The sequence below is a fragment of the Cibotium barometz genome, chromosome 34 (assembly GCF_041138505.1).
Source record: "Cibotium barometz isolate CiBa-2024 chromosome 34, ASM4113850v1, whole genome shotgun sequence".
Classification (NCBI taxonomy): domain Eukaryota; kingdom Viridiplantae; phylum Streptophyta; class Polypodiopsida; order Cyatheales; family Cibotiaceae; genus Cibotium; species Cibotium barometz.
In genome coordinates, this window is record NC_141079.1 from 26,996,626 (window position 1) to 27,009,544 (window position 12,919).

Here is a 12,919-nt window from a genome sequence, read left to right on the forward strand (position 1 = left end):
ATTTAGTCCCTAAAGCTTGTATATGAAAAGAACTCTCAAATTAGATTCTAGATGAGTGAGATTTTTAAGGTACAAGTTGGCTATGCCACCCGTGAGAGTCATCTCAAAAAATGGTCATTCCAAACTCCGATTGGATCATGTGAGATATCAAAACTAGGGCTTTCAAATATTTTAAGAACATTGGAGCAGACGGAGTTTTAAAATAACTTCTGAAACTTGCCCATTTTATATTAGGGTTATAGATGCTTGCCTTCTTGTAAATTGTCAATTATGGATTCATTCCTCAAAGATCATGAAAGGTGTTTGGTCTTGATGAAACTTGACGATAGTCATCATAAGAAGTGAGGGACGATGGCCCGGCAACCCTAACATATGACTTATATCACTCGTACTAAGCTTTTGAAAGTATGCAAACTTTTGATTGCCCTGCTCAATTAGGTACATATGAATGTACAACAACGACCACATATGTGCATCAAAAACAGACCCTAGACATCTTGGAACTCACCCTTACGTGAGTGATGCTACTCAGAACTTGTTAGCTCACGATGGAGCTGAACACACACACACAATTCTTGATGAGATGAACACAGGGATGTAGAGTGTGAAAGAGAATGGCTAGCTTAAAGAGGAGAGAGATGAAGCTCTCCTGCAAGTACAAATGAGCAACAACCCTAAACAATGGATGAGGTTGCTTATATACTAGTTAACCCTAAGGTGTTGGTTCACACCTGGATGGCCATGGGGAAAAACCCAGTGGGATAAAAGTGTCCATGGCATCATTACATGGCCTCACTGTGGTACTACCATAAATATCTAACAAACCCCCTTGTAGTACAAATGTGAGGTTTACAGAGATTGCAGATTGGTCTCTGAAAGGGATGAGTCCTGAAGCTTTATGGAAGGGCCTCAAATGTTTCATGTGATAAGGCTTTAGTGAAAAGATATATTGTATTATCATGTGTACTGTAATAATAGATCAGATTGATCTCACCTATATGGAGCCTCTCTCTGTGACATAGTGCACTTCAATGTGCTTGGTATGCATTATCGTGTTGTGTACTAAAATAGATCTGATTAATCTCACCTGCATGGAGTCTCTCTCTGATATAGTGGTAGTGCACTTCAACGTGCTTGGTCTTGGCATGAAAGATAGGATTCTTGGCTAGTCATGATATTCTTAATGATAATGTTTATGGCAAATGGTAGGTTTTTAACACATACTTTAACGCTAGGGATGCTGTGATTACAAAGGTGATTTCCACACATGGCTATCTTTTGTAGACATAGGTGGCCACATAAAGGTTAATAAACTCCCACCTTGAGCCTTATGGACTGCTTGTAAAAGGCCCTATGGTGGGAATTGCCCCCCATACCCTCCTACATGCGGTTCCATGGGTGTGTCGATATGCATACTAGGTAACTTTTTGATTGGCATGTAATAGCCCCATGAAAAGGCTAAGAAATAACCTCCCACCATGAGGCGACTTTTTGAATGGCATGTAATAGCCCCATGAAAAGGCTAAGAAATAACCTCCCACCTCCTAACTTGGGTCATTTGTTGGTATTACATTGGGCCTTAACAGAGAAGCCATAAAAAGGTCCTCTAATTGGCCCCATAACTTATGTGAGGCTCCATGGGTTTGTGGATATGCACACCAGGCACCTTGACATGGGCATGTGTATGGACACTTGACATCTGAAGCCAAAATTTTGGTCATTCCTAGAAAATGTAAACATAAGGACATTCCTAATTAATATGTAAAATTTAAATTAGGAGTTTAATTGACCTTAACCAAAGTCATTTTGTCTGTTTTTACCCGGAGTTCTGTCGCTGCACGAAGCACAGAATCGAACTCGCATGGTCCGCGAAGGCTAGGTCGTGTGAACGGTCTGCCATGTAAAGAATTAGGTTTTCAGAGCCCCTGCAGAGGTACTGCACATCAGACGTTCGCTGCTCATGAATTCTGTCAGTGGCAGCGTCCTCCACGTAGATTAGCGTCTGCAGAGCAACACAGCTCGTACAGAAAAGGGTTTTGATGCTGTTAGTTTTTTTGATGCAGATCAGTGTTTTTTTTTGTGCAGATATGGGTTTTTGGTGCAGAGGAGGGCTTTAGTGGTGTGCAGATTAGGGTTTGGGTTGAAGCAAGAAACCGTGGCAGGGAAGCTCTAAGAGTTGGGCTTTCTGAGCGGTATAGCTTGGCCATGACACGTTTGAGTTAGTTTGGTTCTGGTTATCCATGGAAATGGTGGGCATCATGGGCACAGGTGGTCTCAGAGAGCTGGCGGTCTCGCACCTCAATGATGCCAAGATGCATGGGGACACCTCTGCCAAGACAAACATGCTCAAACGCTTGAAAGAGATCCTTCTCCACCGTGATCCATCATTACTAGGCGAGTTTGTTCCTCATTTAATGGAATTACAGACTGAGCGTGCCGCCCCAATCAGAAATTACCTTGTCCAGTATGTACTTTCCCTTTCTGTTCACCATAGCTTCATGTACAAGAAAGGGGATAATCACGAGCTTTTTTTTGTACCAATCTTTCATTGCTTTTTTTCCTTTATTGTTCCAGTTTTTTCTGAGGGTTTTGTTCCATGTGTCATGTCTGCGATGATGTAAATCCATTCTTCTTTTTTCCTTGTGTCAGGGGGTTCCACTAATGAATATGTAAGATAGCAGGCAGGTTCAACTTAATAAATATATACACATATACACACGTTTTTATAGATACATACATACCTTCATACATATGTGTTTGCATGTAGTGCACACACGTTCATCGTATGCATGTATACTTGCACACATTTTTTTTGTATACATACATACATACATACATATGTATGGATTTATATGTGATTTTGGAAAAAAGTCGTTCCTTGGTGTAAAGGGATTAAATCTATAGTACGGGTTTTATAAATACCTTTTCAGGGCACCATACATAGGGTTTCCTTCTTGTTTCCTTCTTCTACTTGTCATGTTAGAAATGATGTTGACCCATTCTGGGTATCTCCCTTGAAATACACATGAATGCAAGTTAACTGAATTTCAAAAATTGGGAAGTCATTGGTAGCCTGACTTCTTTTTTAAATTTTCAAAACCTAGTTGTTTCCCTGTAATGATTAAGGGCATGGAAACTAAATCTGAAAGAGTTCACGAATCCAATCTTCTTAGTTCGAATTTTAAATGTCATTCCACGAGACACATCCATAGAATCAATCTGACACCTTTTCATGCTTATTGCTGCCCGTAATCAGGAAACCTTGTGCATTAATATACCACAGCTTTGGTGGGTAGATGGCTGGGTCAAAATGTGCATTTGTAGATTTTGAAAGCCAATCCCATTTATTTCAAATTGGCTGATGAAGGCCATTACACCATGAAAGCAGTGAGCCTCTAGAAGATATCCAAACTTTTTTGTCCACTGTTCCTTGGCCACATGACCATACCGCAAACATTCTTTTTATAGTCTCAGAAATGACAATGTAAAATGGAATGTGGGGATAGTGGTGCTAGAAGGGAAGCTTGTGGTGGGTCTACAACACGGTTGTGGAAGACTAAAAAATAGTTGGGATTAGAGCCATCTTCCTGTGCTTGGACCTTGGACCCTTTAACCTTCACTGCACCAAAAATTGATTGTGAAGGGTATATGTGGTGTGAGATGAGTTCCATTTCTGATATTCTTTTTATATTTATATTAACCCTTTCATATTATACAAATTATTTGTAACTGGGAGTGTGGATCTTGGAGCACTTAACCATTTAATCAGATCAAAGCCACAAATAAATATGTTCAAGACCATTTACATGGCACTAGAACATGCCAAGAGATGAGCCGAAGAACCCACCCCCCAAACCCACCCACCAAGTATTTTATCACCAAAGGAGCATTTCTAATCCGAGGTTGAGGGTGATCCACAATCACTGAGTTTCCAAGTACAATGTGCAAATGGATACAATTGAGAACAAAATTGTCACATGCACCCATGCATTGAGGTGCAATGTTTAGCATTGGCTCATCATCAGTGTCATACTTGTATATAAGTAGTTACCTTTTAGGGATATTTGTTGTATGCCATGACCCCGTTGTGAGCCCCAACCTAGCATAACATGCATTTAGAAGCACTGAGGTGTAGCAAGGGAGATTAAGTCTCTAGGCTAGCCCTTTGGGGCCATGACACCTATGAGCCTTTGTCTTGTGGCCACCATAGTTGTGACATGCGAGGGATTGATCGTAGTAAACAACCTTAGGCTTAACTAAACTTCACTTAGAAACACTCAAGAGAAAGAGAATGGTTTCGATGCAAATGCAATAAATGCAATGGTTTCGATGCAAATGCAATGCAGCTATATTAAATGCAATGGTTACAATGAGATCTATGAATAGATCTATGCCTGTCCTAAATGAGTATCCTTCTCGGGAAGAGAGATTTGTTGAATGATGATGATGACTGACTGTGCCTTTCTCCAATGCTGAGGTCCACTCTTTGGATGATGGTTTTCCTCTATGTAGGAGGTAGGAGATGATTGAATGCTGATTACTGACTGTATGCTGACTATGGATGATTCCCCTGCTCCTTAGGCTGGAAACGCTGAGAAGACTGGAGATATCTGAACTGAATGATGCAATTTCTTTATATGGGATGTTGTTGCTGGTTGGCCAGGGAACTGTTGTGAGCCTGTATATCTGGATCTTCACGACTTCATAAATGCCCCATAGCTGCTGTCAGCTGGTTCCACAGGCTCCGACCTGCTGTGATGCATGCCCTAAATGCTTGGGATGCTTTATGAACTGCTGTAGGTGCTGTAACAGCCCTGTACACTGCTGCACATGCTGTGGTACATATTGGAGATGCTCCTTATGCTTGAATGCCATGCTAAACTGCTCACTTAATGCTGGGAATGCTATGCTAAATGCTCATGAATGCTAAAAATGCCATGTCACCTGTACACCAACTGGGTGTGCATGTGACAAAAGCTAGACAGCCAGTTGGCCAGAAGCTGATGCAGTCGGCCAGCAGCCAGGACATGCTTAGACCACACATGTGAAAGTGATGTAAGATTGGATAGCATTTAATGCTAGAACCAGCAATCGTGCGTACATTAAAACAGGCTGACAGCAGCTAAGCCCACCGACCAGCAGCCTGAATCCATATATAAGTAGCCGTTCGGTCCCCTGCTAAAATCATCAGCCATCCCATGGATGGGATGACTCATACATCCATCTATAGTCAACAATGCCTATAATGTCATCCCGTCTGCGAATAAATCAAGATTCAAGAATGAGGCAGTCAGAGAAACCCATCCAAGTTCCCAAAATCCAATTTAGGATTTACATGTCCTCATTGTAACAATTAAACAATGTAAGGTTTAGGTAGAGAAAATACCATTGTTGTGTAAGCGATGAACAAGCTCTGACATGGGCCTTCATCTCCATGAAAAAATAGTAGACAAGCCCCAAAGTCGACTCCTCCATGGCGGTCATGCGTAGAAGGACAAACAATGGCTTGAGAGCCACCGTGATGTTCTGGACCTCCGTCTAGAATTGCTCATCAAGCACTTCCCTTAGTATATACCTTGTGGGCTCGGACTGAGCATGATGCATCAACCTCCATGTAGGATCCACCACTGTCTACGAAAGAGGATCTCGAAGCTTGAACAGCCTTTGCAACACGATGTACATGTATGCAAATCATGTCTTCGAGGGACGAACCATGTCCAAAGGGCTATGGCTTCAGTTCCATAGTGAGTGTCCAACATTTTTAAAGATATGCATCGGATCGAGAAGATGCATAATTTTTAAGTCCTTCGAATACTCTAGTTGATACCAAATAGAAATATTTGGTGCCATTGATCTTTTCTCTCTATCTCTATGAGATTCGTTGTCTTCTTCATCGCTTGTAAACTCTGAATTGGGATCTGTAATAGGACCAAACATCCATTTTCTATACCAATCCGGAGGAGTCATCCGTTGTGGACACATCCCTGTCTCAACCTTTCCATTAAAACGTCTTGCCTATTGCAACGATCTCAATAATATGTATCCCTCGGGTAGAAATCTTCTATGCCGAAGATATATGTTCTTCTTCAAGTTCTTGCTATGCTTTGATCATAACTGATCACCACAAGGTGGACATGCCTTATATCCCTTTATTGATAGACCTATGAGTGAACACAGTGATTATGTAGGCATTATTCAATCAACTCTTTTTATTGTTAAATGTATGAAGAAATGAGATGTGGTGATTGTTATGACCAAGTTTTCCATAATGAAAACACCTTGGTAACTTTGTGCCTGAGGTAGTTGCTTTGTTGTTCCTGAATCGCGATGATAGTGCGGCCAAACTGCTTCCACCCATCTCTCATGGGTACCAGGCCTTGTTTATTATTTTACAGCCTTCTGATCATCCAAGATTGTAGTGCGCATTTTGGTATAGTCAAGGCCTATCCATGTGTCAGTTTGGCCAACTTGTGTGATAGCTCTAACCATCCTCTTCCATTGGTCAGTGCACAATACATTAAAGGAGATATTGCACTCAATGAGAGTGCGTGCTATCTCCATCTCTGCAACCTTCTGTCTTTCCTTTACCCATGAATGTGTTAGAATATAGTATCTCATGTGGAAACGAGTTGTAACAAAGGGCATAAGTTATTATTTAACTTATGCTACATGAGTCGGCCATTTCCATTGTGAGGGTATATATACCCATGCCCACCCATTGTAATATCCATCTATTCATTGCTAACGTTCAAGCTGTTCGTCAACTTTTCTCTCTCTCTCTCTCTCTCTCTCTCTCTCTCTCTCTCTCTCTCTCTCTCTGCGTCAACTTCTCTCTCTCGCTCACTGCCTGTGTAAAGCTTTCGCTGCACCAACTCTGACATGGTATCAGAGCTTGAAGGCTTCTGATCCTTGGACACACGCAAGGGGCAGCGAGGAGTCGGAGGGGAGCTCAGAATCGAAGGCACCGGAGCAAGGCGAGCTGGTGGCGCTGGACAAGGGATTTTCATTCGAGCTGGACGAGCTGCTGCGGGCGTCCGCCTACGTTCTTGGCAAGGGCGGCCTGGGGATCGTGTACAAGGTAGTGCTGGGCAGTGGGCTGCTGGTGGACGTTCGACGGCTGGGCGAAGGCGGTGCCCAGCGCTTCAAGGAGTTCGAGACGGAAGTTCAAGCCATTGCCCGCGTCCGGCACCCTAACGTCGTTAGGTTGCGAGCTTACTACTGGGCGGACGACGAAAAGCTACGTTTTCTTGCATACGACAGAGCAACATCGTGAGTGCATTTTCTTGCAGGCGGCAGAGCAAGAGGAGGCCAGTGGCACCGCTCGTGCAGCAGGAGTGCAGCCGCAAGAGAACCGCCGGCTGGGAGAAGAGAAGGCGAAGGGAGGAGACGTGCGTTATCGAAGACCGGGTCGACTGAGAAGAGGTGGACGGAGTTTTCGAGATGGGACTCCCGTGTTCGAGCAAGGACGACAAACTGAATGGCGACAATTATGCGCATTGGAACTTGATCATGAGGCTATGGTTTAACAGAAAAGGCTTATGGGACATTGTTGATGGCTCGGAGGAACGTCCCCGAAGGGATAGCAATCGGTTCACACGTCTTCAGGAGGAGGAGTTTCTCAAATCTCTTGTGGATTGGGATGCTCACAATGCGAAGGCGATGTCGGCGATTGCAGAATCTCTCACCAAGGAAATTTCCCCTGCCATTCAGACTTTAAAGACTGCCAAGGAAATGTGGTCAAAGCTTGCAGGAATGTTTGATCGAGACTCAACAATGCGAGCAGTAACCCTTCTCGGCCAGTTGTTTTCCATCAAGTTTGAAACCGGGACCTCTATGCAGTCACTTCTAATGAAGGCAAAGGTTATCCATGATCAGTTATCGGCTATGAATAGTGCATTAACTAGTACCCAGTTAGCTGCCTTGGTTCTTACGAAGTTGCCTGAGGAGTACGAGATGGTCTTGAGGGCATTACGCTTACAAGTCACGAAGGAAAAGCTGGAATTTGATGATCTCAGCTCTTTTCTCATTGAGGAGGAAGCAGTGCTCATTTCCCAAGGCAAGATTCGGGTTCCGAAGGATGTAGAATCGGCACATGCTGCATCGGAATCCAATAAGAAGTCTAGGAGCCGTTGTTATAAGTGCGGAAAGCGAGGGCATTTGGCTCGGGATTGCAAATCCAAAGCTAAAGCTCAAGGCTCGACAAATGACAAAGGCAAAGGCAAAGCTGACGAGGATGACAGTGACAGTGATTCTACTAGGGATGCTACGGCGTCTGCCGATGTGGCGAGGACTACACTGGCACATGCTCCAGCATTCTAGCTTGGTGGATGGATGCTACCACGTGCTTCAGCCAGAGAGAGGCATGTGAGTGGCAGAGAGGGGCAGTCTGTGCTCCCGTTTTGGTGATTTGGACCCGTGTGTCGGAGATCAAGGCACATGCATCTGGCATGGAACAGCTTAACAAATCTATGGACGTGATGTGTTCGTAGTTCATTGGTAGCAGACTATGGATGGGATGAGTTCCTGGTTCATTGTGTAGCAGAATTTTGGGCGTTGTGTGACGACAGTTCAAGGTTCAGAGGATTTTTTGAACGTGATGTGTTCGCAGTTCAACGAATGGGGGATCATGAATGTGGAGTTGTCTGCAATTCATTATTCTATGTGGTAGCTAAAGCTCAAGATGGCATTTTCTTGTGGAGACAGGTTGATTGGTGCATTATCCGAGGTGTACCTAGCAAAGGCCACGCTAGGGTGTCCATGGTTGCATCTGCATCGACTTGGTTTCTTCATCTATGCCCACTATGAGCTACAAAGAGGGTGTTAAAATATAGTATCTCATGTGGAAACGAGTTGTAACAAAGGGCATAAGTTATTATTTAACTTATGCTACATGAGTCGGCCATTTCCATTGTGAGGGTATATATACCCATGCCCACCCATTGTAATATCCATCTATTCATTGCTAACGTTCAAGCTGTTCGTCAACTTTTCTCTCTCTCTCTCTCTCTCTCTCTCTGCGTCAACTTCTCTCTCTCGCTCACTGCTTGTGTAAAGCTTTCGCTGCACCAACTCTGACAGAATGCGCATTGATGCGTGATTGCAAGGTGGATTGCCTTTGCACAGGTAGGGGTACACTTCCTTGTGCACGAGTATCTGTTGCTACATCCACATCCTCCTCATCAGCAAGACGAGTCCTCTTTCTGCTTCTTGATTTCTTTGTTTGTGTTGCATGAGGCAGAGAAGAGGGTTGAGTCCCTAACGGACTAGGTAAAGGCTCGAGTCCATCGAGCAATACATCCTCATTTGCGGTAGGAGCCATCAATGATCGCTCGCGGATGATTCCATCCTTCACTTTTGTAGGCACATGTTCACATGCACCAATATTCCCAGTAGTGCCTATTCCTGTTAAGTGACGAATAACATGAGTGATTGTACTCGTGCTTGTCTTCGAACAGTACTTGCATTTTAGAAGGGTTCTTGTACCGGATTGTCTTGGGGTCCTCACTATACTGAGGACATTGGTATGAGTAACCCAATACACGTTTACTGCACGAGGCATAGTGTAAGTTGGTTGCTGCAGAGAAATAAAACTATTGTCAAAGAGCCAGAATATAGATTGTGTACATTGTATAGTGTGGAGAGAGAGAGAGAGAGAGAGAGAGAGAGAGAGAGAGAGAGAGAGAGAGAGAGAGAGAGAGAGAGAGAGAGAGAGAGAGAGAGAGAGAGAGATTTTTAACGTCTTCCAAAAGACCGAACTCGGTCTATGAGACAAATCGGTGTACCTGGATGGGGTATCCTCTGTCATCCCAACAAAATGAAAAAGTACTGAACTAAAAAGCTGAATCTGGGTGTGCAATAAGTACAATGAGTGGGGGAGGGGATGGAAGGAGAATGCAAAGCTATATGCATGGAGTATACAATCATGATATGCAACCTAGCTAGCTCCATCTTGTACCATACTGGGGGTATAAAATGGTATACATCAATGAAGGGGGTGTCCACAGCTCCCTGAAGAACATGCCTGGGTGTGCTCTGAAGTGAGCCAGTCGCTCCGCACCCTCCCCGTGAAACTGAGCTCTGATCTGTGTCATCTCTGTCTGGTATAGGCGTGGTGTCCAAAAGCCAGGTGTCCTCTGTCTCCTGCGGGCTCTGAGTGTCTCTGCTCTCTGGAGAGTAATTCCCTGCCGTGTAGGGGCTGGGAGTGGGATGGATCTCTGAAAAAATGTAGTAATCTGTGTCTGTCGTCCCCCCTCTGGAGCTGTCTGAGCCTGTAATGATGTCTCTCTGTGGCACTGTATGTCTAGAATGAATCTCCCCAGTATGCGCTGGTCTGCTGCCTCAAAGATCTGGCGTAGGGAATGTGGCTCTCTGAATAAAATGGGATCTCTCTCTCTCTGATGGCTGTATATGCTCTGCATCTGCATACATAATGCTCCTCACTCTCCACCTCCTCTCTGCACAATCTGCATACCCTCTCCTCTCGGGGGACCCGTGCTGCCCTGCTAGCCTCAATCTCCAATCGGTGTGATGAAACTCTAAGCTGACCAATAGCCACTCGGGAGCCGTAGCCCTCCATGTATCTAGGCCTCTCTATAAATCCATCATCAGTGATACTCATGAAGTGATCTCTGTAGTATAGCATCTTCGGTGGAAGAGGCTGTGTAGGCGATATCCATGTCTCTCGTGTATAGAGTTGCCATAGGTCCTGTCTCAATACTCTGTTCCTCTCACTATGAGAGAGACGGATATGTGGTGCATCCCTGTCATACTGGAATGGTGGTAGACGATCCATGTCTAGGCCATGCTGTGAGAACCAATGTGTGACATGTGCATACCATGATCCTCTGTCTCCTGCCTCAGCCAGCTGTCTCGATGCCTCAAAAGCTCTGTATGACAATCTGTCTTGTGGCATCTCTCTGAATCTGTCTAGCAGGCATATAGTCTGAAATATGGCCTCTACCATCATAGGAGGCGCAGCAAACTCTGTTCGGATAATGTCATGAGGTACTGACGGTTTGCTGCGTATCATGCGTGCCATCATGAGGGCCTGTGGTCTCTCTATCTGTGTCCACCAATGGGTAGCAAGGCCTGGCGCCCATATCGCTGCTCCATACATCAATGCCGGTGTGACTAATGTGTCAAATAGCCACCCCTTCGTCCGGGGCTCCTGAAAATGCGCGTGGTAGCACTGTCTCTCTAGCATAGCCAATGCTGCATATCCCCGTGTCAATCTAGCTCTAGCTGCTGAACCCATGGTGAAGCGTGTGGCTGCTGCAGAGAAGGTAATCCCTAGGTACACGTATGATGTCACCACCTCCACCTGGCGTCCTGCGAGAGTGAATTTCAGCTGACTCCTGCCCTGTCTCGATGTATGAAAGACCATAACCTTGGTTTTCCCAAGGTTCACAGGAAGACCCCTCTGTGTGCAGAAATCATCGAGTGCATGTAGATGTTGCTGTAGACCACCTGGAGACTCAGACACTAATACAATATCATCAGCATAAAGCATAATATGTACCGAGGTACCTGCTAAATCAACTCCATCTCCGCCTCCCCGTGTAATGAAGTCAGCCACCTCATCAATGTATAACCCAAATAGCGTGGGGGGAAAGTGGGCATCCTTGCTTCACACAAATGGTGCTAGCAATAGTCTCGGACATACCTCCTGGACATCTGACTCGCCCAAAAACCTGCTCATATAATGCATAGATGTCCCATGTCATATCTGCCGGTATGCCAAGAGACTGCAGGCGTTGAAAGAGCCTCTCTCGTGGTACTGTGTCAAATGCCTTGCGGAAATCCACAAAGCAGCAATAGAGCTTTCTCTTCCTCACTCTGGCCTGATCAATCATACATCTCAAAGTGAATACATGGTCTGTGGTAGAGAAAGCTCTCCTGAAGCCTGCCTGCCTTGATGAGCGTAAACCTGCTCGCTCAGCATATAAGCTAAGCTCTTGCTCCAACACTGCACCATAGAGTTTGGCCAGCACGTGGCCAACCATAACCGTCCTGTAGTTGCTCGGATCGAGCATATCCCCTGTTTTGTGAATCGGCACAATGGTGTGCATCGTCCACTCTGCAGGCAAACCCTCCGCTAGTGCCCTGTTAAACAGGTGTGCAAGAAAAGGAGCCTTTTTTGTGAATCGGCACAATGGTGTGCATCGTCCACTCCGCAGGCAAACCCTCTGCTAGTGCCCTGTTAAACAGGTGTGCAAGAAAAGGAGCCAAAGAATCTACTGCATATATGAGATGCTCACCCTGCAGGCCCATATGGTCGGCGGCCCGTCCATGTTGTAGGCGGCGGATAGCTTCCTGTACCATCGAGTGGGTAAAGAAGCTAGCTGCGGTAGGTCGAGGCTCCTGTGGCTGAGGTATAGGTGGCTGCTGTGGGGCGTGGTATAGGCCCTCTGCATATGTGTGCCATGTCTGTGGGTTTGCAATAGGTGTCGGTGTCGGGGGCTCTTTGAAGTGCCGCCATAAGACAGGGCTATCTCTACTCATGAAGAAATGAAAGATCTCTAGCTCCTGTATCTCTGCGAAGGCCCGCCTTTTGCGGCGAGTAAGTCTCCTCATCTCTCTCCTCGACTCCTGCTCTGTGATGGCTCCCAAGGCTCTCTGTATGCGGAGCCGTGAGTATAGGGCTCTGCACTCGTCATCATACCATCTATTCTGGGGCATAGTCCCAGATCTCGCAGGCTCTCCTGAGTGGACACGATGTGGGAAGCTCTGTAATGCAGCTGTGTGTAGGAGTGATGCCAGCTGGGCTGTAATGGTATCCATAGGTGCCAGGGGATCCATGAGTAGGAGCCCATCCTCTACTCTGCCAGTGTATATGTCTGCCATGTCGTGTGAAGTAGATGGTAGTGTGTGGCGTCGGTATGTGGGGGGCTGGTGATACTGGTGATCCGGCTAGTGAAAA

General features: G+C 45.4%; 1 protein-coding gene across 1 annotated transcript in view; it reads left to right on the forward strand.

Moving 5' to 3' along the window:
• The first annotated feature begins 1,759 nt into the window (after positions 1–1,759).
• LOC147618850 (uncharacterized) overlaps positions 1,760–12,919 on the forward strand; it is a 103,624-nt gene continuing 92,464 nt past the window's right edge. The window contains exons 1-2 of the mRNA XM_086773931.1: positions 1,760–1,933; positions 2,086–2,464. Of these exons, the coding sequence (XP_086630057.1) occupies positions 2,241–2,464 (224 nt within the window). The 5' untranslated portion in view covers positions 1,760–1,933; positions 2,086–2,240. The remainder of the gene's footprint in view (positions 1,934–2,085; positions 2,465–12,919) is intronic.